General features: G+C 37.2%; 3 protein-coding genes across 6 annotated transcripts; 2 read left to right on the plus strand and 1 right to left on the minus strand.

The window, feature by feature from the left end:
* Positions 1-3044: 3044 nt before the first annotated feature.
* LOC138891378 (septin and tuftelin-interacting protein 1 homolog 1-like) lies at positions 3045-6348 on the plus strand. Its single transcript, XM_070177738.1, has 2 exons — positions 3045-3211; positions 3370-6348. The coding sequence occupies exon 2, from the start codon at positions 3379-3381 to the stop codon at positions 5959-5961; it is 2583 nt and encodes an 860-aa protein (XP_070033839.1). The 5' UTR covers positions 3045-3211; positions 3370-3378; the 3' UTR covers positions 5962-6348.
* Positions 6349-11159: 4811 nt separating this feature from the next.
* LOC104116800 (sister chromatid cohesion protein PDS5 homolog C-like) lies at positions 11160-14399 on the plus strand. Of its 2 annotated transcripts, XR_011408821.1 has the most exons (7): positions 11160-11287; positions 11544-11592; positions 11680-11766; positions 11843-11877; positions 13166-13237; positions 13329-13998; positions 14147-14399. XR_011408821.1 is itself a non-coding variant. In XM_018777868.3 (6 exons), the coding sequence occupies exons 1-6, from the start codon at positions 11175-11177 to the stop codon at positions 13807-13809; spliced, it is 837 nt and encodes a 278-aa protein (XP_018633384.3). In that variant the 5' UTR covers positions 11160-11174; the 3' UTR covers positions 13810-14399. The 2 variants fall into 2 exon arrangements, 1 of the variants encoding a protein (XP_018633384.3); XM_018777868.3 differs by having other exon boundaries at positions 13329-14399.
* A 424-nt stretch (positions 14400-14823) lies between these two features.
* LOC104116802 (transcription initiation factor TFIID subunit 5) lies at positions 14824-27859 on the minus strand. Of its 3 annotated transcripts, none has more exons than XM_033661456.2 (20): positions 27559-27859; positions 26569-26650; positions 25006-25084; positions 24831-24928; positions 24690-24746; positions 23749-23836; positions 23109-23215; positions 21406-21513; positions 21070-21218; positions 20209-20319; positions 20051-20120; positions 19912-19951; positions 18044-18208; positions 17829-17905; positions 17235-17351; positions 15995-16260; positions 15780-15875; positions 15623-15698; positions 15432-15544; positions 14824-15141 (listed from the first exon to the last, which is right to left on the minus strand). In XM_033661456.2, the coding sequence occupies exons 1-19, from the start codon at positions 27714-27716 to the stop codon at positions 15491-15493; spliced, it is 1998 nt and encodes a 665-aa protein (XP_033517347.2). In that variant the 5' UTR covers positions 27717-27859; the 3' UTR covers positions 14824-15141; positions 15432-15490. The 3 variants fall into 3 exon arrangements, with proteins under 3 accessions (XP_033517347.2, XP_009626034.3, XP_070033840.1); XM_009627739.4 differs by having other exon boundaries at positions 21070-21221; positions 27559-27858; XM_070177739.1 differs by lacking the exon at positions 26569-26650 and having other exon boundaries at positions 21070-21221; positions 27559-27857.
* Positions 27860-27926: the final 67 nt, after the last annotated feature.

The following is a 27926-nucleotide window of genomic DNA, read 5'->3' on the forward strand; positions in this document are numbered from 1 at the left end:
GGTGATTCTGGACAACATCTTATCGCATGTTTCTTCTAGTAGTATATGGAGCTCAAAAATTTGGCGACTCCAAGATATGGAACTACATAGTACACAATCTTAGAGGAGTTCCTTCTTGGGATTCTTATCCCAACTAACTTGTCCCCACACATGCACACAAGCACATAGCAAAAGATTTTTTTTAATTTTTTTTTATCATGGGGGACAACACTTTGAAGGGAAGGAAGGATTTTTGGGAAGAAATAGAGGGAGTGGGGGTGTAACGACCCGACCGGTCGTTTTGAGTATCACATCCCCGTTCCCTCATTTTTTTTTTGATTTTATCTTTTTCCATTTTATGAAAAGTAATAGGTCGGACTCGAGACATGGAAATAAAGGACTGAAGATCGGCCCCAAGCCACACCGGGTTAGCAACCGGGATCAAACACCTGCCTTTGATAACACCGAGGCCGTGACTCCGTAATCGTTCCTTGTTCAAACGACCTCGAAGAAACATTATTAGCATAACAGATGACCGAAATATCTGTGACCGGTCGGATATTACGGCGGGAATCTCGGCATGTATCAATAAGGAACCGACAAACAGTAAATCAAGAGATTTTTTTACCTTTTATAGAGTTGTAACTAATGTAGGACTCCCCTACTATATAAAAGGGGTCTAGTTACTTGTAAAAGGGATGGTAACACGTATTCCAAAGAAATACATTATTATTCTCTTTAATCTCTTATTTTTTTGTGTCTTGATACCGATCGAAGTACGTCCGGCTCAAGGGCGATTAACCTTCCAAGGTTGAGACTGTTCAATTCATGTGGCTTGCATTTACTTTATCATTATTTATTTCAATTGCAATCTAATTTATCGTTTTGTGTCAAGTTAATCCGCGTATCCTTAAAACCACTTACAAATTTAATTGTTATCCGATTTTGATGGTAAACAATGTGTCACAACATAACATATAATGGAGAACAAAAGGGTCAGTTTTATTATATACAATTTATAAATTTGCTTGGGCACGATCATAATTTACATGTTAATAATTAATTTAGAAATTATCCTTCTTTTCTACAAGAAAAATATATTTATAAATAGTATAAATAGGTTAATTAATAATATTTCCATGTCTCTATTTTTTCCCAGCACAACACGACTCATTCGAGACCTTACCAATGAGCTTTAGAAGAAAAAACCTTGTAGAAATCGGTGTAGAAAGAGGGTTGATTTCAAGGAGAGAAAGAAGAAAATCCTTTAGAAAGATTGGGGTTTATGTGGATAATTAAGAAATTGTGAGGATTTTTAGGGATTTACTAAATTAAAAGGCTACAATCAAGGGATACTCGTTTAAAACTAATTTGTATATAATTGGTAAATTGTATATGACCACGTAACTAAGTTAAAACTTGATTAGGAATGGTAATTAAGTAAAAATTTCTAAATTAAATAGTATAATTAGGTTAAATAATAAAATTTCCATGCATGTGTTTTTTGAAAAATTTACCTAGTTATACTATAGTAGAAACTTATTTACCACTTTTCTTTAGGTTTCTTAAAAATTATATTCTCTATCTATATTTACTATTTATATACAAAACCTTAATAAAGAGAGCATCCTTAAAACTAGGATAACTAATACATCCCTTCCCTCTCCTCTCCCCCACGTCAGCCCCCTCTCTCTCACTCTCATGTATATGAGTTATACAAAGACCCTAAAATAATGCTTTCATCCCATTTTCAAAAAAAATTTGAAATATTTCTCTCTTTCATTCAAATTAATCCAAATCACATCCTCTTCACATAAATTCATCGACATTATCTCTAAAATTGCAGTAGCAAAGAGTTCTACATTGACAACCATTAAAAAAATTCGAAGTTTTGAATTCAACATTTGGGTTTTACGAATTTGTGATTTGTTCTCATCCTCTTCACACAAATTCATCGACATTATCTCTAAAATTGCAGTAGCAAAGAGTTCTCCACTGACAACTATTAAAAAACTTTGAATCTCTGAATTCAACATTTGGATTTTACGAATTTGTGATTTGTTTGGATTGGGTGCTCTTGCAAACGATTGAGAATATAACTTGGAGTTTATATCTCAATTTTGAGGGAGATTGGTTAAGTTTAGAGTTATTTTTAGGTAAAATTTCATATTGAAACTCGAAGAAGAAAAGTTTCTGAATTGTATCATGATTGTATGATAATTGTATCATAATTATTTCTAGTTGTATCACAATTATATCAAAGTTGTATTTGACTTGTATCTGATATATCAGTATCTAAATTAATACCTAATACAATACTAATACAATTATATTACAATATTGTATCAGAATTTAAGTTTAGAGTTGTGATTGAAACTTGAAAAAGATGAAGATCAGTAAAAAGATGAAGATCAGAATTGTATCACGATTGTATCATAATTGTTGCAGAAATTGTATTACAAATGTATGATAATTGTATATGGTGATGAGCAATTGTAAGTTTGTGACCAATTTCACATTTGGATTGTGTATGAGTCATTATCCTATTAGTAATAATTTTGCTAGAGTTTAACAATTTTTGAATTGTTAAAGAAACTTTTAGCAACTGTTTTTTTTTTGTCATCTCATGATATTCTATGCCGTGTGTATAGATTTCTAAGTATAACTTGTTAGATTAAGTATCACTTTCCTAACATTATATGGATAATAGGAACATAGAATATGTAGTATGGCATTATATCCAGTATTTGAAGGTTCCAACCAAAATCATTTAACAACTGAAGTAAAATTACTAGCTTCTTGTTGAAGACATGCAACTATCGAAGAGAGAGAAGAGGAGATTTGCGCATTAAAAAAATTAGGACACATGAAATGAGGAGAAGTGTGAAAAGAGGAAATGATATAATTGAATTCTTTAATTGAAGTTATTAATGAGAGGACTAGAGTGAGAGTTTTTTTTAAGAGAAATGTATAAAATTTATAAGAAAAATATATATACTTTTTGAAAACTGCAAAACAGAAAATAAATTAATAAGTTCATGTGAAAAACTCCCGTGTTTTTTCCCAGTACAACACGACCCATTCGACAACTTACCAATAAGAGTCAGTCCAGTAGTCCACAACCCATCTTCAGCTTCTAGTTGCAGCATGAACAAGAAGATTGACCAAGATAAAAAGCTTCAAAGGAGGCAAAAGGACTAATATAAATTAGTACATAGCAGTGAAATTGAAGGTAATTCGTTTGCCAGGGAAATCAATTCTCAAAATTTCCCCAAAATTTTGGTCAACTTAGTTTTTTCCTCATTCAGGGCTTCCATAAAGGAATTTCCAGTATAGAGATCATTGTTTTGTAGGTGGTCTGACACTGTATGATAATCATATTTTCTGCAGTTCCACCACATGGATGATCATCAGGAAATGGAAAGGTTTGGGATGGAGAACGATTTTGAAGATGGTCAGTGGATCGGTGGCGAGTTCTACTACCGGAAGCGCAAAGAAAAGAAGCATGTTCAAACCAAAGATGATGTCCTCTATGGTGTTTTTGCTTCCGACGATAGTGACTCTGACTACGAGGGATCCTCCAAGAAGCGGAAAAAAGGCCTTTCCACGAAGGCTGACCTCACCAAACCTGTCAACTTTGTTTCAACTGGAACTGTCATGCCCGACCAAGAAATAGATCGCAATTTCAAAGAGGAGAAGAACCAGAAAATGTCCGAAGAGAGCAAAGGTTTGGGATCTGGAGCATCTGTTGGCCTTGGATTTGGTACTAGTTCCTCGAAGAATATTGCTGCTGATGAATACACCAAAACACAGGCCCAGGTTGAAATTGAAGAGGAAAACTTTCTGCCCACTGCTTTTGGGAGGAAGATTAAAGAAGGTGCCCTAAGACGTGAGAAGGAAAGGGAAAAGGAGAAGTCTATGTTGGCCAAGAAATCTTCTGAATCAGGGAGAAGGGAACCTGGTGGTGATGTTGGTGGCTTTGAGAAGCATACCAAGGGGATTGGGATGAAGTTGCTTGAGAAGATGGGTTATAAGGGAGGTGGGTTGGGAAAAAATGAGCAAGGAATTTTGGCTCCGGTCGAGGCAAAGCTTAGGCCCAAGAATATGGGAATGGGCTTCAACGACTATAAGGAGACTAGTGCACCAACTCTTCAAGAATCAGAGGGAAAGCCTGTTGCTCGTCCTGCTCAACCTGTGGAAGGCCACTCAAAAGAGAAGCTTTGGTCAAAGCAAGCTAAAAAACTGAAGAAGGTTTACATTACAGCTGAAGAGTTGTTAGCCAAAAAGCAGGAGCAGGGCCTGGAAGTTGTTCAGAAGGTCTTTGATATGAGGGGTCCACAGGTTCGAGTCTTGGCGAATCTGGAGAACTTGAACGCGGAAGATAAAGCAAGGGAAAATGATGTTCCAATGCCTGAACTTCAGCATAATATTAGGTTGATTGTGGATTTGGCGGAACTTGACATACAGAAAATTGACAGTGATTTAAGAAATGAGAGAGAAACAGTTGTTGCTTTGCAGAAGGAGAAGGAGAAGTTTCAAGCTGAGGCCGCTCGCCAGAAAAGGCAGCTTGATAATATGGAAGAGATTGTCAGTGTATTGGACCGGATTGGGCAAGAGAGCACATCTGGTACTCTGACCTTAGACTCCCTTGCAGCAGCATTTGCAGACTTGCAGCAGCAGTATTCTGAGGAATACAAACTCTGCAACTTGTCAAGCATAGCATGCTCATATGCTCAGCCTTTATTTATACGTGTTTTTCAAGGATGGGATCCACTTCAAACTCCAACACATGGAATGGAGGTGGTTTCCAGGTGGAAGTATCTTTTGCAAGGCGATGACATTTTTACTATCTCTGATGCTGCATCTCCTTATACTCAAATATTCATGGAAGTTGTTTTCCCTGCCATTAGAATATCTGGCACCAATACCTGGCAGGCAAGGGACCCTGAACCAATGCTTCGTTTTTTGGAGTCCTGGGAGAAGCTGTTGCCTCCTGCAGTCCTTCAGACAATATTGGAAAACATTGTCTTGCCCAAGTTATCAGCTGCTGTGGACTCCTGGGATCCACGTCGAGAAACAATTCCAATCCATTCCTGGGTTCATCCATGGCTGCCCTTATTGGGTCAAAGGTTGGAAAGCTGCTATCACACTATACGTAACAGATTGGAAAGTGTACTGCATGCTTGGCACCCAAGTGATATGTCTGCATACTACATATTGTCTCCTTGGAAGACCGTGTTTGATGCAATTAACTGGGAAAAACTGATGGTCAGATTTATTGTTCCAAAGTTGTTAAATGTAATGCATGAATTCCAAATAAATCCAGCAAATCAGAACCTTGATCAGTTCTATTGGGTCCGTACTTGGGCTACTGCTATTCCCATCCATCACATGCTTCCAATACTGGATATATTCTTCAACAAGTGGGAAGTAGTTTTGTATCACTGGTTATGCTCAAAAAACCCGAACTTTGAAGAAGTGACAAAATGGTATTTGGGTTGGAAGGTACTCATTCCACCTGAACTTCTGGCAAATGAACACGTTCGCTATCGACTTAATGTCGGTCTAGACATGATGAACCAGGCTGTTGAAGGTTCAGAGGTGGCTGAACCTGGTCTGAGGGAGAACATAAGTTATCTTAGGGTTCTTGAACAAAGGCAGTTTGAGACTCAGAAAAAAGCAGCAGCGCAATCTCAATCCCGTCCTTCTGTGGGCTCGAACAGTGGAATCCAAATGGACGGTACAGGTGGCGGGGATGAGATGAACTTGAAAAGAGTTATTGAAGTTTATGCACAACAGAATGATTTGTTGTTCCAGCTTAAGCCCGGGCGAATGCAAGATGGTCATCAGATATATGGTTTTGGTAAAATCAGCATTATTATAGATTCTCTCAATCAGAAGGTATTTGCACAAGTAGAGGACAGGTGGTCTTTGGTGTCACTTGAGCAGCTGTTGGACCTGCAAAAGTTAAAGAGCCGATAAGCATCTTAAGTTCTTGAATTTCTCAGTACGAAAGCAACTCCAAGTAATGTGTAGGCTTCACGTACCTTTCTGCACTGGGATCTTTCATTGTGCTGCAGCAAGTCATGAGAAGATGAAGTGCTTCTTTTCTCCCTAGTGGCATTTTACTGCTTCTTTAGTGAGATTTTAAGTTGTAAGTTTCCTTCGTCCTACATTGGCATTTGGCAAAATCACTAGAAATGAGAGAGACGTGAGTGTCAGTCTTTCTGGCTCAGATAGCAGCCCTTCAAATTTTTTACATAGATTTCATATTGTATTTATTCGTGAATTTCTTTATATAGAAGCACTACATGTTCAATATCTATTTAATTATATAAATGTTAATCCTAACTTAGATTTTCCTATCAACACTTAGTGTTCAGCCATATTATAATTGTTTCATAGATTTATTTTGATCGGCCACTAATCTGTTTTATTCTGTGGAGGCTAAAGGCGGGTTGATTTAGAAATAATGATGATTGAATGCAAAGGAGTTACCTAACTCCTTTTAAGTCTTATCTGATGCAAACCAGAGAAGAAGGGTGCTTATTATCTGTGAATAGTTGATGCATGCGGGCTTGTACTGGTAAAAAAGAAAACAAAAAGAGAGAAACTAAGGAATGCATCAGAGGCTGTCGAGAAAATTCCATTCTTCAATTAGGACAGCTGCTCCTTAGACTTAGAGAAAGATTAATGAATTGAATTGAAAAATGAACCCCTTGCTCTAAGAGTTGACCTCTATATGTCCATTACTTTATAGTGAAAGATCAAAGACAAGCTATTAAGGTGTAAAGATAGAAGATTTGCGAAAGATTAGAGTTTAAACCTCCGTATATCACCCCCCCCCCCCCCCCCAAAAAAAAAAAAAAAAAAAAAAAACCCCAAACCATGTTGTCTTCTTCTTTCTCCTCTTTCTTGTTAGGAGCTCTTACTCGAGCTAATGTCAAAAGAGAAGAAATAGACTTCCTGCTCAGTATGATATGAATATTAAGGTGCTGCAGCAGAGCCATTGCAATTCAATTCAATCTCTGCTAGCTGCTTCAGTATCTGACGGTCTAGTCTCTGCTATTAACTTGGGTGTGTGATGGAGTTATTAGGGTTCGATAGAGTTAGAGCTTTGCACAATTCACTTTCCTCTGTATAATTTGTTTTTTGGGTCGAAGCAACCAAGTGTTGGTGGGGGAGGTTTGGGCTGACCCCAACCTGTTCATTTCATTCAGCAGAAGTGCAAGGAGGTAGGATGTACAATCATTCTTCTCTTAACTTTTTCTTACTGTTCTAGATTTTGAATTTGTTCCCAAATTTTTTTTAAGTTAAATTTATGTATAGTATCTAAAAGCTCCTGTGGTGCAAGGTTGCTGTTTTGGTCCCTCAATTATTAGTCCTACTACAGATAAATGTTTCAAGATTCAATGTTTTTAATTATTATATCATGAGATTACTCATTTTATGCCTTGGAGAACTTTTAGTACCTTTTGTTTTATGATAATATCTTTTGCATTTGCAGAAATTTGGTAATGGAGGGGACCAATAGCTGACGGTATTATTAATAAAAGGATCTAAATGTTTCTAGTGTCAAGTATGCCAGAAATCAAAACTAGAATTTGCCATAATAAAAGCACAATTATCCCTTCTATGAATTTCTTTTGCTTTAGACAGAAATGTAAGAAGGAAAAAGAAGGAAAGAAGCTTGTCTGAACAATTAGTTTTTTGTCCAGGTAGGATCAGATCTTAATGTATTTCTTTGATCCTAAAGTGGAATTTCTGGCATATTATATCGTGGCCATTCGAGTAATGATACAGGTTTAAAAGTTTTCTTTAGACACGTGACACAATCTTTTGATTCCCCATCAGTTGTCGTTCTTCTGCCCATTTTTCCTGATTATTGGTCAGATATTGTTTTAATTAGAAAGTAGAATGTGCAAGCACAAATCGGGTTCTCATATTCTAGGCCTTCTTACTGTTTTTAAGGTGTAAACTGATATTTCTGCATCCCCACGTGAGGCAGAAGCTAGTAGCTGATAGAGAGTAGCTGTTGGAGGTCTATAGTGAGGTTATGGGTTCACGACGATCAGCAAAACTTCTCCATGCCTCAGGAGCTGTGTTTAAGTTAATTTATGTCTATTCTAATTTTGTAAATTTATTTGTCTGTTTTAATTCTAGTAAACTGTTAGCTTATTTTTAGTCTAAGTGTCTATCAGAAGCTCATGTGGTCTTAGTGTGTCTTTAATTCCTTATCCAAGATCAAAGAAGGAACTCCTCATTAAGCAAGAACCGTAACTAAGAACGGAGCAGTTCAATTTTTGGGTACAGGAAAAACTCTCCTAGAACAATCTATTTTCATCGAATTTTTCCAATTGATCAGAACAGCTAGTCTGAAGTCTAATAAATTTCAATGAGTATACTCAGTCATTTTGCCAAGTGAGTAATTATTTCCAGCTTATTATAATTGGCCTTCAGGTGATCATTCAACTATGTCGTTCTACTTGTAAGTCCTGCACTTTATCCAGCCTCTTGAGCAAATTATGAATGGCACTATGTTTTACTTGATTGTGTTGTCTTGATCCATTGTGAAAGGTGGGTTTCTATGAAAACTGAATGGTATTTCCACTGGTGCACCACTTTTCCTTCTCCCCTTCTTCTATTTTTTTCTGCTCCACTTCTGCAACTTAATCCTTTCTATATTTGTGGTAATTGTTTTGCTACTTCTTTTTTCTTTTCTTTTTCCCCTCTACACTGCTCAGTGTTTTCTTTGCTTGACCAGCTACTGGGCTTGCACATTTCTCCCTGCTGTATTTTGTAGCTATTCTTGAGCCATAAGTTAGCTTCAAGATAGTGAAGGAATTATGCCAGCAAATGTAACAATTAAAGTTAATAAAGTGCTTATTTAGTACAGTAGTGTTTGACAGTCCAATGCTGATACTTAACTTGCTGTCACAATGATCCCAAATTTCTGCTCTGTCCTTAACTAGCTGAAATTGAAACCAGATATGCAGGAAGGAAGGATTCACAGATCCTCTCTGTCCTTAACTAGCTGGAACTGTAACGAGATACAAACTCCGGTTTAGGTCTCAGTGCTACAGGTCTGGGGACAGAAGTAGAGATTCAGCTCAGTAAAATCTGTTGTTCGAGAAGACAACAACAATAACAACAACAACAAAGCCAGTGAATTCCTTCTATTGTTGTTCGAGAAGGAACTCTAGAAATTAGTTTCATGAAGAGATTCACTTATTGCAATATTTATTTACTACATGAGTGATAAAGCATACGAAAACTTGTGGTGGTTTGTCTTACTTTTGCAAGAATCTAGATCTTTCCGTATGAAACATCACTAATCTATTGGATTCATGGCAATTGAGGGTTCTGATGTTGAAGTTGTAGAAGTGAAGGTTGACTTTGCTATACTTAGCCGCTTTGTCTTAGGAATAATAGTTCTGAATAGGATTAAATGTTTCTCTTATAGGCGATCTCTCATCATTTGTTCTCCTTATTGTGTAGGCGATCTTTTAGCACATCAGTCAAATGACATGGAAGGGTCCATTTTGTTCTTTTAGGAGTTAAATAGATAGCAATCTGTCAGTATATCGGTACAGCTTTATTCTCTCCAGAACTACAACTCGCCTTTTTTTTTTAAATCCTCACTGGGTGATGTAACTTCCATATTTCATCAACCTCAGGCCTAAATGATCTTCTTCTGTTTCTTCAACATTTTTCTGATTTTGTTTTCTGTTTATATATGTTGAGAACTGTGTACAGCAGCTATTTTTGAGCTGTTTGTTTTTGTCATGCTTCAATTGTTTTTGGGGCATGTCATTCATGCTTTTGTTTACTCATGCAGTTGTGCTACATGGTATCCTATTATATATATATATATATATATATATATATATATATATATATATTATTTTTTTTAATGTAGTCTGTCTGTATCTTCCAAGTCCATTAGCATGAGAGCTGGGGTTTACAAATATGGATTTTGTCCTGTGTTTGTGCAGTTATTACAACCGAGCCTGTTAGACTTGCCATGACCCTCCATGCCTGTCTCATGTTATCATTTTGTTGTGCAGGAAATAGTACCTTCGCCAGAGTCTCCTGATAACTCTGCTAAACATGAAAGTAATGAAGAGGAAACACCCAGGACAAGTGCAAAGAGAAAGCAGCATTCTTCAGGCAAGGACAAGGTAAGCATTTTAAATCGTTGTTCATGTTGTTTAATCCTTTCGTATTCTGTGTGTTTCTATCATACTAATGCTCTGTGCTATTCTTGTTCTATTTTGCAAATGTAAATTGTGTCTTTATGCTGCAATTCTTCCAACTGATTCTTGTTATAAAAGTCGATAGTGGTTAGCAAGTAGTATAGACTTACCATTTGTTGCCACCTGTTAAGTGCTTGTATACACACACACACACACACACACACACACACACATATTTTGCTTGTTCTTTAAAATAGCTGTTTGTTTCATAACCTAACATTTGTGTTAGGAAACAACAAAAGCCAAATGCAAATGTCACCTGTTAAGTGCTTGTATACACACACACACACACACACACATATATTTTGCCTGTTCTTTAAAATAGCTGTTTGTTTCATAACCTAACATTTGTGTTAGGAAACAACAAAAGCCAAATGCAAATGTCACCTTAATCTTGATGAATGCGCATTTTTTTTTTGCTCTTATGGGAAGGGGACTACTGCCCTTCTTTCTCCAACCGTCCCTCTTCTGTGTAACTGACATTTGTTGGCACTCATTTCTGATTGCTTATGTTTACTTGAATTCACTTAGGATGACGGTTATCGTTAGTCATGTTTTATCTTGACAAACTGCTTTATTCTAGATTAAATTCATTTAGCTTCTACAGTACTCCTGTGTGATTAACAAGTTGTTTGCCTGGGAGATTAATACCTAACCACACTGCCCCACTGTACTGCTTCTACTTGTCAGGTGAGCGAGACTGTGCAACATGGCGAGAGCCTGGTTTGTAAAAAAATCAAAGTTTGGTGGCCATTGGATAAAGTGTAAGTATTTCTTACTTTATTATGCTGCTGCCCGATATGTTTTTCTGTCCAGCATGTTTTTCCCCTCATAACTGACTCTGATAGTTTGGAATTACTATCATATTGAGTTCGCTGAAATTGCTGAGTAATTTTTCCAGTTCTATTTTATCTTGAACCTTTTTATCTGCATTAGTATATGTTACATCTTAGAAATGATATTCCCATTTCAGCGTCAATATGGGTGCTAACCATTGTTATGCCTGCGTCTTGGGAAATGAGGATGCGAGTGTTGGGATACCTCAAGATATTGTATTACTCCCTCTATTTCAATTTATGTGAACCTATTTCCTTTTTAGTCCGTGCCATAAAGAATGACCTCTTTCCTTATTTGGAAACTATTTACTTTTATGCAATGATTTATAGCTACACAAAATATATATGCCTCATTTTACACCACAAGTTCAAAAGTTCTCTCTTTTCTTAAACTCCGTGCCCAGTCAAATGGGTTCACATAAATTGAAACGGAGGGAGTAGAATTTATGCTGATATTCCTTTGTTGTCACAGATTTTATGAAGGTGTTGTTGAGAAGTTTGATTCTGCCAAAAAGTACAGAGTGAGTGCAGTTTGTTTTTTGCTGCGTAAAACTGAATTGTTTCGTTTGCACTAAGCCTTCTATATTTGAATGATAATTTCTTATTAGGTTGTCTACATTGATGGAGATGTAGAAAACATAAATCTCACAGAGGAACGCTGGAAGTTAGTAGAAGATGATCCAATGTCAGAAGGGGTTAGTTACTGGCTGTATTTTGCATTGTTATGATTTTGTTTCTCTTTGATACATTTGTATGTTCCTCTGTTGACAGGAACAAATAGCAAGTGCTGATGCAGCTTCCGAAAGGTAAGCATAGCCGTTTATCACCTTATTCTTATTTGGTTTTCAAGGCATTTATTCACACCTGAAGCTATAATTACTGACCATGGTAGAGCTAGGAGCATCCTAATTGTCCAGCTTTCTGGAACCCTTCTGCATTTTCTATCTAAGATTGTCCTTCAACTGTCTCTTTACGCTATAACTACTTACAAATACATCTTAATTGAAGAAAACAATAAGAGATTCTCATTGCTGTTTTATTATTTCATATTTCTGTGAACCTTTGTTGCTAAAAGGGTTAGAGATCTTTGGCCAAGTCTATCACTTCAACTTTTGCTGATTCATGATGTGTTTCTTAATGAAGTTGTTTCATATGGAATACAAAGCTAGCTTACAATCCAATTTTGTTGTATTCTATGTGATGAGAAGCGATAATAGTTTGTCTACAGGAGGGATGGCTACCTTTTCTTTCGAAACCTTTTAGTTGCTTGGTTGACCAACTTTGAAATCTGTTAAAGGTTGTTGATTTCAAGTCTTATTGAGCACATGGTTAGCTAGTATAAATTGTTTTATTTTAACTTGTGTCTATATGGTTTGGCTTTGTTGGCCTGGTTTATGCAAGTTCTTGATTTCCTTGTTCTATTTGCAGCTATTCTGCTTTTTTGGTAACTGAAAAAAGTGGTAGGTATGATGATAGGGGTGGTTGTGATTTTTTTCCATGGAAGTTGTTCTTTTTACTGTAGGATGAGCAAAGTGAGACCGTACTCATTTTGATGTCTGTACTCATTGCGTTATTGTATTTGTTAATGATTATGTTTTGGGAAATGTCATATTCATTCTTTTGTCTGCTTCCTTCCCTGGTTCTCTGGCCTATATTGATCTTGCTACACGGATGGGGCAATATGAGAAGCAGAATGTATAACCTATGCTTAAAAAGAAATTGAAACCTAAATAATTAAATGAAAATTAGCTTTTTTTCTTCTCAACCACTATATATTACAAAAATATTTTTTTAATGTTTCCACCTGGTGTCCTTTACCCGTGTTGGGACCCGACTAACCTGGATTCGTGCCGGGAAGTCCCACTTTGGGGCGTAAAGCTCTCCCTACCAAAGGAAACTCCGTACTTGGGGCTCGAACCTGTGACCTCATGGCTAAGGATGGGGAAGTATTTACCTCATGGCTAAGGATAGGGATGTATTTACCACTCCACCACAAACTTTTGGTGTTAATCCTCTATAAAAATGATCTTTTCTTCATAATCTAGCAGTACGACAATTCTTTGTGTTTCTTTGACTCTGCTTTCGCTATGCCAGGCAGAAGAAGAAAAAACCTAGAAATGCTGAATCATCAGCGAAGCATGAAAGAGTGGAGGCTTCACCTAAAAGGTTGTATACTCTCCTTAACCGTGTGCTTGTGTGATGTATTAACATGTTGTTGGGAAGCCTAACGGTTTCAGTGGTGGGTCTCTTTCTGCACCAAGTCAAAAGACACGGCAACAAAATCTGGACAGAAATCCAAGGATGATGGTAAGCTTAAGCACAACTTAAAAGATGGCACCTCAAAATCTGGCGGGAGAACTGACGGTACAACCAGCAGTAAATCTAGGGCCCAATCTAAAAAAAGCAGTGGCAAATCTGTTGATGATACTGAAAAGCCATCTGCTCGGTCTAAAGATGTTAGCAGTAGTACTCCCAAATCCAAGTCCAAGCAAGATACCCCGTCAACGACTGCCAACAAGTCCAAGCAAGAAACAGTTACAGCTGCCGTCAAGTCCAAAAATAAAACACCTCAAAGTGGCGGCAAGCCCAGTGCCAATGGCATGGAGAAGCTAAAATCTAGTTCGTCAAAGGTTAAAGGAAGCGGGAATTTGGCAAAAACCCCTGATAGCAGCTCTAAGGGAAAATTCTCTAGTGCGTCTAAGGAACGAGAAAGTGAGCCAAAGAGAGGAAAGAGCTGATTAGTTGATGCACATCTGTAATAGTGGAGTTGCTTTGTTAGTGCCTATGCTACATTCTTGGACCTGTTACAGCTCACTGAAGAGGCTATAGAGCCCAAGTATGCCTTGTATGCTATTTGCTGTCTGGCACAATCTGGAGTCGCAGCTTGCAAATGTGTCTTATAACACGTCTGTACTATTTGCCAGAAGGTATATCTTTCCCAGTCTAAAGAGTTGATATATTGGTTTAAGTCTACTCACACTTCCTTGCTGCACGTATGTCTTGCACGCTCAAAGCTACAAAATATTTAGTTCTATCAATGTTGGAGGAATTCACTGGGAGTTGTAATATTTGCAGAAGTGTGATTGCATGAGTAGCATCTGGAAATTATCCCCTTTTACCAAGTGCTATACAGGGTTGGTCAAAGTACGAAAGTGAAGGATCTGTTGCTAAAAGACTTTTCAATTTCTATGACAAGAGGTGTTGGAGATACAATATTCTCCGAGTTCCTCTACTTTGTTTCCTCTCAAGTTCTTCTGAATTGGTACTGCTACCTTTTATGTCTAACGTATATTTGCAGCTAAGTTAATCAAAAAAGAAACTCCTCTAAGATTGTGTACTATGTAGTTCCATATCTTGGAGTCGCCAAATTTTTGAGCTCCATATACTACTAGAAGAAACATGCGATAAGATGTTGTCCAGAATCACCACTAATAATTCCTGTTAATCAACTCCTTTATATCTATTTTCTATCAAATGTTAATACCTTTTCACATGACTAAGTCGCCGAGGAAAATGGGTAAAAGCCTATAAGGGGCTGTCTATGTATTTGGTCTTTTATGAATGTTTTGGTCTAATCTCCCTTCATTTTCTGTTTTATTTTTGGTTTTCCTAAAAATACAAAACCAGCTTCTTATGGTGGCTATGTTTGTAATCGCTTGTTATAATTAAAAAACTACTATCTTTGCAAATTAAATTCAATATTCCTTGACCCGTGTAGAGAGAAATGTGCTCTTAAACCGAAAAAGATCAAGTCTCTGAAACCTGGCAGTTGTAGTTGCTTCATTCAAATAGTAGAAGCAATCAGTAAAACTCATTAAAACCCCTGAATACAGAAAATTTCGAAGAAGTGTTCACAAGCTATAATGCGCGAAACACTTTCTAGTTCAGCAAAAAATTAAATATAATCCACAAAAGTAGAAACTAGGAAAGGGTCTGTAAACTACCATGGTGAACACACACTAGACTACAAATGCTTGAGCAGTCACACCACAAAGAGAGCTCTAGCAGATTGAAACTATGATTATCGGCAATTGCAAGACTTGACTAGCCATGATTCCAAGATTCCATCTCTGAAATTACAATAGAAAAGGACCATTAGTATTTTAAGAACAATATACTAGATTAGAGTTTACTTATGTTTATCCACCACAGCAAATAAAAGATGTCTTGCATTTACATATCTAATGTTTATCCACCATAGAAAACACAAGATTTCTTAACTCCCCACCGCATGCTTAAAATACACTAAGCGACGCAAGATTGCAAGTGAGATACAGGTATCACCAATATGACTTGCTCCTCTAACAGAAGTTTATTAGAACTGAGGTGTGAGAAGGATGGCTTGCCATTGATGACATACCAAATTTTGCAAGGCCGCCATGATGTGATCTCACATCAAGAAACTCTAAAGCAAAGGATTCATGCACCCTTCGAGAAAGCTCCAGCAGCAAATAGAAGATTTCTTCGAGAAAACTGCTCACAGAGTATAACATGCAACTTTTAGAGGATCCCATAATAAAACCATAGAGAGAGAATCATAATAACTCTTACGCGCAGAGCATAGACTGGAGTAGCTTTTGTAGGCAGGGTCTTCAATGATCGTAGTCTATTGTTAATTCCAGGTTTGCTGTTTGAGAGAGAGCACTTGGTATTAGCAATCTAAAAGAAAGTAAATGCCAGAGTATATGTTTGCTTAAGTCAAACTTACTTCTCTTCTTTCAGTGGCGCTTTTGTGCTTGTGGTTACATCCCATAATTTCACAGTGCAATCAGCAGAGCCAGATGCAAGAAGTGAACCTTCACCACTGAAATAGGACAAATAAGCTTGAAATATCAACCATCTTTCATGAACTTCATACTTGAGTGCACCTCTGAAAGTACACGGAGAAAAGGTTTAGTTCTATAACTGAAAGTCCTTCCCTACCTAAAAGCAAGTGACCATACACAGGAGGAGTGTCCAACCAAAGGAGTAATACAACGTCCACTTGAGAGATCCCACATCATGACTGTTCCATCTTCATCACCTGATGCCATATATCGACCATCAGGAGACATTGCCAATGATAGGATCATACTCCTATGACCAATGAAAATCCTGACACAGTCGCCACTTTGGACATCCCACAAGCGTACAGTTTTGTCACTTGATCCAGTTGCAATGTAATTGCAGTTTGCATGCCATTGCACACACTACATGGTGAATTCAACATGTTCTTAGATTTATGTTCATTGAAAGGAAAGTACCAATTGAAAATGCTTCCAAGCAACATCGCAGAGCAACTGAACAGTTCTATCCTAACGGTATTTTACTATACCTTCTTAGACCATTTTAATGATCAATTGTAAATTCATTATGCTAGAAACTTTTGAATGATATCATTCAATAAAATATAGTTTTAAATCCAAATTCAGAATATTCTGTTATGGTTATAGTAAGAGCATTTTATTAGTGCCCAATCTCTCCAAATAAAATATTCAACCTTCATTCCTTTTCTAGTATAATAGTGGTGGTCTCCACCAACGGAGAAGGAAAAAGAGTTGTAAACACTTACCCAAATGTTATCCAAGTTTAAAAAAAAAAGGTTGCTCTTGTTTATAAAGATTCCAGTTAGCAAGCTACTTGATACCAAGGTAAAAGTTACTCTCCCCGTTCCATTTGCAGAGATTCTAAAAATAAAGATCGACGGATTATCATATTGGAGTTAGAGATACATTAGAAATAACAGTTCACATGATGAAGTGTCAATTATTGTTGAAAATATACCAAATCAACGCGAAAAGAAATATTATACTACCTCTGTCCCATTAGAAAACATCATAAAAAAAGTATTAAAATAAGAATAGTTAAACAAACTTGGATTCTTGTAATTTGTAAAAGTTGTATAAAGCAATATTAGCATTGGTATGATGTCGAACATTTTGGGGCATCCCAAAACGGAAAGATATCATATAAATTGGGACGTGAGGGAGTACTAGCTTGGATATTTGAACATGTAAAGCTTGCCATTTTATAGAAGTAGCCAAGTAATTATGGGGGACAAATATGAAAGTGGGTCAAGTAACTTAAGATGTATAATACCAGCCACATGGAGTGATATCGATGCCTACATAGATCAGATTAGAAAATAGTCGTCCAGTGAATGGGGCACAAAATAGGTACTCACATCCACATCTGATAAGTGTCCGGCCATTATTCTCAGAGGCTGTATTCTGTCCATAGACCAGATTCTTGCAGTGCGGTCATGTGAACAACTGGCAAAATAATGACCAACTGGACTAAACTGCACACAAAATGTGAAGTGAAAACCATAACATTTATTTGCCCATCTTGACTCTTGAGGACTCTTATCTATACTCACCATGAGCAAGCACCAACTGCTCAAGAGAGGAGACAACTAAAATATGTCAACAATAGAAATATGGTAATCTAGCTAGCTCAAGCTGCAATAAGCGGTAGCTATAACACTATGAAACTTCTTTTTGACATTAGAACATGGGTTCCCTGTCATTTATCTCCAAGGGAAAACTTATAATTTTTTGACATTAGAAAATGGCTTCAATAATGCATAAAAAATCCATTAAACTTGGGCTGTATTTCATTTGACGACCAATAAAACAAAGTGGAATAAGACATGCCCAGAAGAATATAGTCTTTTAGGTGAGTTACTCAAAGTGATTGCAAATATATTACTACCACATTTACAGTCAAAAAAGGAATCATCATACCAAACTTAACAAATGACAAACTAGCCACCAACCTGAACATCCCATACTGGGTAATTGTGGCCTTTGTAGCAAACAAGATTAGCATTTAACCTTGTGCTCCATAAGCGAACTGCATAGAAATATTTAGCAAAAGGGTCATACGAGCTCATGTTAGAGTGTGCACACCAAAACTGCAGTAACTATCAGAATCTAAATGAATAAAAAATGACATAGAGCAAATAGCAAGAAGAGTCGTATGATATCATACTTGTTGAATCTGATGAAGAAGATAGAAGAAAATCCCCGTACGGACTAAAGGACGCAGAATAAACAGGCCCAGAATGGCCCTGAAATAATGTATAACATCTTCTTCCACCACTTGAGCCAAGCACATGCTCACTAGAAGGTGAATCAGTTTCCCCCTGCAAAAAAGCTGGTTCTAGTACTGTTCATCAACTATTCCTTTTTCATTTGGGGGGGGGGGGGGGTGTATTTTTTTTTTTTGGGGGGGGGACATTAACAATGATTTCTTTTGTAAGATATTAAATGCGTACAGGTTTACACTCTACTAAGAGACAAGGTTACTTATTTTAATTTAGGACATCATAGAGTTGAGAATAACACAAACACTTCCAAGTTTCGATTATAGCTAGCATAACTAGAGCTCCACAAAAGAATCCCTTCCTGGCATCTAAATACTACTTTTACGTAATCAACTATGCATGAGTACATTTTCAGCTCAAAAAGAAATCTTAATCATCACCAAGTAATGGCGTTAGCATGGTCAAGACTTGAGTGTCACAAGTTAATACATGCGCTTGCACGTGTAAAATGAGTTCCACCCTACATTACCATGACTATACATGATAATGCTCATGGCAAAGCAGGTAAGAGCTGCAAACAGGTATGCGTGCTTGTCTAAGGAAGAAGTAAGACTGTCTTTGGTTATAGAACCAGCAAGACAGAGTGGGACATCTATTAGACCAGAAGGTTGTTCAATTAATATTTTGGGGTTGAGCATGTGATATCTAACATTAATCCCGTTCCAGAAGGTTGCTAGACATTACGCATGGAAGCAGGGGACAAAGTGGAGAACAATGGTCAATGGGTAGTTTGTGACCAAGTCTTTTTAATTGTTCTTGAAAAAGTTGGGCCGCAAAGGCACCTAGAACAATACTACCTTGGCCCGAAAGTAGTTGTCTTATTTTGCTACTAGAGAGTCAAACAAATCGATCCTTGATTGAGACTTTTATATATTTTCATAGCTTTGAAATGAAAGAAGAGCAACTTGTAATCTTTCAAATGGTTTTGATGGCAAGAACAACGACGACTACTCCCTCAATCAAAAACAGTAGCCTTTCATATAGTCTCTGAATATGTAGATTCTAGTTTTGATGGATGAATTATTCAAAGTTAGCAGCCTTTAAAGGGGCCTAGATTCGCCCTCAGAAAACAATTAGCATGGAGATAGTATTTTCTTTTCTTTTTGCTTTTCTGCTAACCGAGAAATCCTTGAGGGCTAGCTGAAGCCCGGTTCGAAACTCGGTAGATAATGGGTCCATCCCTCTCCCCCTCTCGACTTAAATACCAGGCTTTTGTCTGCTATGGTTCGAACTCGTGACGTGCGTCTAACTGACACATGACGCGCAACACTCTTACCACTTAGACCAAAGCCCTATGGGCTGGAGAGCGTAATTTCTTATCTAGTGGAGATCAGTTTAAGAATTAATCTCAACTGCTGATATGACATAAAGAAATAGTGTATCAGCTGATTTCACAGGATTTTGTAGGGAACTATGAGATATCTGTCTATATCCCTTCTGCAAGGTGAATAAGAGCTATCAAATCCAGTAGCTTAGAGGTAGTTAAGCTTTACTGTCCCCTATCCCTCCCACCAACAGTCTTTGTGATGTAACTAACTTCACAACCCTACTGCAGTTTTACAGTGAAATAATATTTTATCTACTTATCAAAGGAAACTAAAAAAAAGGACAAGAAAAATTGCTGTCTGGTTTGCCAGTTGTACTCTGACTTGCCGAGGTATTACAAGGCACCCATACCACCTCATTGACTAATATACATCTTGAAACATGAAAAGAGCAATAGCATTGGGAAGGACTATCATGTTGGACTTACATGGACCAGTTTGTTGCCCAAGCTTTGCCATGTCCCAAACCTGTAAAATGTGGGACTTAGATTAGAAGGTGTTCAAGGATCAACAGATACATTAGTTTGTGATAACAAAATATCGACGCTATTCAGAAGCTACAAACACCTTCAAAGACGAGTCTGAGAATCCACCAGCCACCAGTGATCCGTCATGTGATATTGATGCACAGTTTAGTCTACAAAGATTTACAGGTAAACTCAACTAAGAACAGGATAACTGGAAAGAAATTCCACACCTACAAGATTCAAGATCCTGAAACTTACCCATTATGTGTATTAACAAATGTATAGAAGCTAACAGAGGGCAATGCTGCATTACTCAACTGCACACGGTTCCTCAAGTCTTCCAGAATAGAATGTTCTACCTCTGCAGGACTGTGACAAATATTTTCTCAGTTATAAGAATGATCCAAGATCCTAGAAATAGGAAGCAGCATATGTTTTAGATCAATACTGTCGAAGATTTACCAACTTCAAATCAAGGAAAAGTCTCAGAGAAAGCTTTAACTAAAGTAGGATTTTTGGGAAAAGAAAACAAAGAGAAAGAATCAAGAGCAAAAGCCATCTAATATATAATTTCATTTTTTAGAGAATGATAACATACGTAAAATATAATTTCATTTCATGAAAACATGCTCCCCTTCCCAAAGATATGACAAATAATATTGTTGGTACAAGCATACAAGAAAATACTTTATTTATCTGTTCTCTTGCATCCATATTTTTCATGCTTAAAGACCGCAATATATTGGAAGAGAATGTGAGTGAACATACGGAAATATACTATGAGCATGACATGCTGCAGCGGATTGCTGGTCAATCCTATTTTTCTCATCCTATGCAATATTCCTTTTTGATACAACTCCTTAGCAGTATAAATGTTTCCCTAACGGATCAACAACAACAACAACAACTACGCCTCAATTATAACAAGTTGGAGTCAACTATATGAATCCTTACTGGCATGTTTCCCTAACAGATCATAACAGTATTTGAAATAAAATTACACCTCCAAAAGAGTGTCTTTTCCAAGTGTGGGAAGGGGAATGTAGAAGTGAGAAAAATAATAGGGCATTCTCTTTTTTTCTTTTGGTAAGTAAAATAAGAGGACATTGTGAGGAATACATAGCAGGTAAAGCAAGTTCCGGTTTGACACGTGGTGCAGTTGTCACTGTGCTGCCCTCTGTACGAGAAGATTTCCCTGTTGCAACCCCAACTTTGTCCTTCTTTTGCTTTTTAAGAGATGCACCTTGTTTTCCACCTTCAACTGACTTCTTCTGAAAAGAAAGCAGATACAAACAGTAAATGACGAAGGATGTCATCTTTTCAGAAAAAAAATGTGGAAGGATGTGCACCAAATTAAATTTACGCCAATAATGAAATAGAAGATAAACAATAATTTAAGTGGGAAATACTTATCAATTAATTTAAGTGGGAAATGAACTGACAGGAACTCAATACCTTGTTTTCTTCCACTTCTCCTTCCTTAGGATCTCCATCAAACTTTTCCGAATCTGGAACCATACCTCCTGTCTTTTCTAACCGTTCTTCTAAAGAGTCTTCAAGCAGCTGCCACAAGTTAAATTGTTAACACATCTCCTGGGAATAAAAATTTAAAACACAGAAGACCTACAGTACACAGATTCTTGAAAGAGCGTGATATATGATTCATGTCAAGGTGTCAGGCTCGAAAAGTTCTGTCTAGGATATGTGGATACCAATAGAATATCAAAGGTAGGTCATGTTATGAATCATCATCACATTAGGCCTGCTACCATACTTTCGCATTACATATTCAGCCTATCACATATTTGAGCCAAAAGTTATGTAAAAAGCCCATCTTATAGGAAGAAAAAGCTACTATTGCCCCCCCCCCCCCCCCTCCTTCCTTCTCACTCTGTAATAAGTAATAACAACAAAAAGAGAATGAGGAAAAAGAGAAGGGGAAAACCCATCTCTCCAGTCTCTTCATCTGCCAAATTAAAGTCAAACTGTCCACGTTATTTGACCAGATCCAACATGAATTCCACCCGCACCAGGTGTCATGTCAACACCAGCCATTTGGCCAAAACGCTTAGTCCAAGTAACATAGCAGCACTAGATACTAACACATTTAAGCTAACACTTTCTCTTAACAGTTCATTTAAGCCAATACTTTTCAAAAGCATAACCCAAGCAATCCTCAATATCACAAAACACGAAACTAGAATGGCTACAATCAGCATGCCATATTTCCCAGGGTCTTTTACACGCCCGCCTGTCACACCTTGGGAATTGGTTTCGCCCGAAGCATCGGAGCAATGATCACCCAGGACTTCTCTCATTAGCCAATATTAGTTGATACGCAAAGGAGTAAGCTTATCACATGTCAACAACTAGTAGCTCATTTTTATATATAAAAAAGGTGTCGGACCAGCTTGTGCGCACCTCGCCTAGTTCCACGGGGTACCTGCTACCTCCCACCGGCACTGGATAACTCTATCTACCAAAGCTTAAATAGATGAGAAAAATCACGTGCTCCACCCTCTACTTTTTCTCTCCTTTTCCCCTTCACTAATGATGTTATTTGGGCCAACTTGCGCACATCACGACTATTCCACCGAGTATCTACTACCCCCCACTAGCACATGTTCATGTAACCATATACATCAATACTTAGGCAGATGTGATGGAATCACCAAGTATTTTTGTCTCTGTCCAGATTTATACTTTAATCTCTCACGGTTTTTACCAAAAAGAATTTGATAATGGGTCCGGATCCGAATGCAAATGGTCTCTGATTACTTTGATGAACTATAGGGCACCTTTTTTTCCAAACGAATCCTGGAAGAACAACTCAATGCACTCAGCCCTCCACTATCTGCTGGTTTTGCTATTCTCCCACTAATTACCCTCCTCTCTCAACAACTCAATGCACTCCCTCCACTATCTGCTGGTAAGGGAATTTGATTATTTTTTATTTTTTATTTTGGTTTTTTGTATTTCAATCTTCCACATTAGCATGAGAAGATTTTTCAGCTATTGTTTCATGGGCAGCTAACCAACAAACAAGAATATTCATCAAATAGCTTGAGGTATTGACAGATAAAATAGTCTAAGCTGATAGTACTACATCCTCCATCGAAAAGCATAAGCTTGCTTTATTGGTACGATCATTTGCTTACCCCCCAATGAATTTCTTTCTGATTTAAGAGGCTAGCATCAGGGCCACTTCCAACGAGAGTTACAACTTCTGCATCATCAGATATGGAGCCAGGCTGTCCAGGAGAAACTGCCATTTGACATAAATGAGCTTAATATTGTACTTAATTTAATAAATACATAACTCCAAACTACAGCAGATGATTATATAATGATTGAGGAACAAGGTACAGGATTCTGTCACATGTGTGGTTTTCGAGGGTAAAGATGGTTAATGATCATTGGAGGGACAAAACAAACAATGATTTGAAAGAAAGGAGGGGACTTGGAATTGGTACGTTTCCTTTTCCCTGTCTTTCTTCAGTGGATGCACTAATGGGCATTTGTTGTATCAGGGGAAAGGGATCAGAGAAAAGAGGGGTTATATGTGGAAGGCTTCAGCTTCTCTCGCAACTTTTTTCTCTTCTTCCTTCTCATCCGGTTGGGTTATCTTAACAAAGAAGATGGAAAGATGTTATTGCTCCTCTTTATAAATTTAATGGTGAAATAAATATTTAAACTAAATGAAAATGGTCAATTTAAAACAGCTGAAAATAGAAAGGCTGAATGCAGCTGTGCAGAAAAGGTGGGAACTTTGTTTGTCAGACGAAGTGGGAACTGCACCTTGAAAATTTATGCGCTCATTGATGATTCCAAGCATTGTAATAGACTCTGTCTTGTGCAAGTATTGCAGCAAAAGGTCATAAGAGTACTGTTCAGAGTAGCAAAGCAAATCAAAAAGTTAATCTAGTTAAAATCTACATGTGTGCATGGTGCAAAGGCAGAAATGTTTAAGGTGTTACACTACATACAAGAAGTTAAGAGTTTTCTTTGAATTGGACAAGAAGTTAAAGTTAAATATTAAATGGTGTTAGATCTGTCTCATTCGCCAAGAAACAGTTATCAAGCTGCGTGTAAAACCACCACACTAGACAAACTATTAGGCAGATGACTTCTCCTTTAATGTGCATAATGACAATTATACTTGGTCATGAGAATAGCACATAAAATATCATAGTTCAGTTCCACAAACATACATGACCTTGAGATGAAGTGGTCCCTCCCCCCCCCCACCCCCACCCCAACCCCCCCATCCTATTTCTCATTAAGTCAAAGTAGTGGCCTTCACTATGTTATCAACTTAATGAATAGGAGTTTTGCTACTGCACCAACCAGGAATATTTTATGTGAAAGGAGAAATGGTGAGAAAATTAAAGGAGAAGGACAATATGGCAAATGTTACAATTTCAAGCTCTTTCTTTTTAAATCAAGTTGTTATGAATTTCATGCTTTAATGTTCCAAAAAAAAAAAAGATACAGATCTTTAAATCAAGTTGTTTCATAGCAGAATAAAGGTGGTCCAAATCAGGAAGCAAAAGAGAACACAATCTAAATTAAAATATCACATAAGTTCGTTTTGTTCCCTCCTTTTTAATACAATATGCATTTGTCACCAATTGCTAACAACCCCAGACACGCTTGGCTTGCACAGTTGAGACATTAGCAGGCACAATAGCAGCATATGATAATTTCAGCCTGAAAAAGCAGAGGGATCTAGAGAGTACCTGACACATCTTTATGTTCACTTTGCTAAGCCGTATAGAATGAGCAAATTCCATTTCCTGCATTTTAAGATATTCAGTAAGCATATGACACACTTAAGCATGCAAAAGGACGTCTGTATAGGTGCTAGAATAGTGATGTACCTTTAGATGGGACGGTGAGAGAACACCTTCTAACTTCTGCAGATCACGCAAATGCATCATCTCATGGTCTTCACGGTAACTATCAAAAAAGGCTCGAGCTGGTAATAGAAGAACTGTGTTATAATTTTTCTCCCAATGATCCAGAAACAACCAAAACGTAACTGATAAAGTATACCTTCTTGAATATGACCTCTAGCGACAAGTTCCATGAAACAATGAATAAACACAGGATATAAAACACGAAGCAACTCATGCTGCAAGATTGAAATATAAATGTTCAGATGAATCCCTCATTAACGAGTGAAAGAGGATAACAATAATCAACAAAAATAAGGTTATCTTAAATGAGCCTACACATTAAAAAACTGAGTCTACATATTGAAAGATAAAGACTGACAATCCCGATATAGGAAACAATGGTCAACCTGTTAGAATTAACAAAGGTTAAATATCAACTCTGCGAATCAGAAAGGTATTGTAACCCGTAACCGCACTGCAGGAAGAGAAAAGACCAAAAGGAAAAAAGGAAACAGAATACTCGCCATTAACATTGCTTCATGTGTATCTCTAATAGCTCCTATGGTTCTTTAGGATATGAAATTCCTTCCATTTGAACAGAAAGGCTTTTATGGAGAGAGATGGATGAATGACAGAAAGAGCTGATAACAAACCCTAAAAGGTAAACAAAAAGGGACAATAAATTGAAGGTAGCTTCAATGATTACCGGAAAACACAGAATAGTGAAGCCTAAAGAGATTAATTCAACAGAAAGGATCATCCTTGTACAATCACACAGCCTAACATGTACAAAAACAGCAGAATTGTCATGCTTTTTTTTTCTTATTGATAACCGCGGTGTTCGGATCAGCTTGCGTACACCTTGATTAATTCACTGGGTACCTGCTAGCTCTGGAGCAAAGGTACCGAGTAACTCTATCCACCAATACTTGGACAGATGGGAAGAAAACACCTTGTGTTTTTACCTCCACTGGGACTTGACCTAAGACCTCATGGTTCTCAATCTACTTCATTAACCACCAAGCTGTATCCTTGGGTGCCTTGGAATGCTTATGTTTAACCTAAACTCTAAATTGACTCACTGCTACGCTTATAGCACAGGCAATAAACCAGAGATGAGAATCGGAAATATGTGAACTCAATTCCAAAGACCTCACTGCCAGAAAGGCATAGCACCTGAAGAATTAAGAGGTCAAGATGCTCACTTAATCGCCCCAATACATTAAATTGAGGAATAGAAATACTTAAATAACAGAGGGCCTCTACTTTCCATATGTGTTCATTTTTTATTTATTTTACTTTAATTTTTTTGATAGGTCTTTTCCATATGTGTTTATTGCCTATGCTTTTTACTGCTGACAGGCCTTTTATTTATTTTTATTTTTTATGAAGTAAAGGTGTTTCATAAATAGGCATCAAGCAGATGCAAATGAGTACAAAAGATAGGCAAAAGTTAGCTCCAATACATGAGGACAAAAAAACTATGCTATGACCAGGGAGCTAATAAAGTACAAAAATTCATCAGGACTATTTAACAGGGTAAATTGTTCCAGCAAAAAAAACTAACTAAACATCTAGCTTTAAGAGTGTACATAGGGGTTAAATTGGTGACAGACCTTATATTAGTGCATCACATGTGATTTGATCAAGGAAACATCCATCATTATACTACATCAAATACCTCCTATGTATACTGTTCAGCACAATTCAAGGGACCAACCTTATATAAATCCAGTGAACTATAAGCCCATGATCGAAGCTTGCTATATTCTTCTTGGTACCGTTCAGGACCAGTTTCAAATCTGAAATCATGAAAATTAGATTCAGAATGCTATCAAAGATACATGTAGGAAAAATTCCAGAAAAGCTTTGCTTTATTACAACAACCAAGACTTTCACTTAGAGTCGGTGAGCGTTAAACCGAAAATCTTCTCGCAAGTCTTATAGTAAAACAACCCTTTCCATGTGTTCGTTTCATTTAGCGAGCACAATCACTAGATTGAAAATCCAAAGTTCCTAAAGGAATCAGGAAAATGGTACAATGTTATCACTAACATATTATGATACATGTCAACAGAAAAATTGTGAAGCAGTATCAAGAAAAGTTCAAAATGAAAGGGATACGTCATTACTTGGAGGATTGGTTCTAGATCATAATGTTGCAGTTTCTTACCAGTAAAAACAACTAGCAGACCCCTTATATATCAACCAACTAAGAAGCTGTTTTGCCTTAATTGAATAAAAGTACTCTTAAGCACTAAGTGCTGGAGTTGATTTCATGAATAAGCAATTATATGTCAGGATAGAAATGTTGAAGCTGAAAATAAGCAGTCATATGTGTTTGGTAAAAAGGTCCTGATAAACAGCATTTAAAATTGTTTATTAAAATGAATTGGGGTTGAGAACCATGAGGTCTCAGTTTCAGAGGCAAAAACACGAGATGATTTCTTCCCATCTGTCCGATCCTTGGCGTGCAGCAGATACCCCATGGTACGCGCAAGCTGGCCCGGACCCTACGGGTATATGAAAAAAGTACAGCTGAATTGCACTATTTGACAAATCTTCTAACCACTATATGAGACAAACAGCGTATAATTTAGAGTCTACATTGTCCTATTGTTTACCTCAGATTAAAATGATAAAGCATATTGAGTTTACAACTTAATCCAGGCAGTCAAACAGTAACATTTACGGAAAAGAAGAGACTTACTCAGAGAAAGAGAGGATTTTTTTGGTAACGTCAGGGTCAACCTGGGAATTTGTGTTTTTATTAAGTTGCTGTTCTTCTTGAAAAGCAAGCTCAGTTTGCTTGAAACCCTTCTTCTTCAAATACGCTACCACTGCTTTCTCTATTTCTTCTTCGTCCATGGCGAAAAAATATAAGGACTCGTGAAGCAGCAAATTGGGGTTTATAGGCTCACAAGTAAGATGAAGAGGTTTGATTTGGGTTTTCTGGAGGGAGTAATACGGCGTCGTTGTGGGTCTGTGTTCAAGAAAGCTAAGTCGAGACACTAACATTTAAATATGGAAATACTTTAGAACTTTGAGAGAATGACAAAAATGATCCCTAATGATTGG

The sequence above is a fragment of the Nicotiana tomentosiformis genome, chromosome 6, assembly GCF_000390325.3.
Source record: "Nicotiana tomentosiformis chromosome 6, ASM39032v3, whole genome shotgun sequence".
In the NCBI taxonomy this organism is placed as follows: Eukaryota; Viridiplantae; Streptophyta; class Magnoliopsida; order Solanales; family Solanaceae; genus Nicotiana; species Nicotiana tomentosiformis.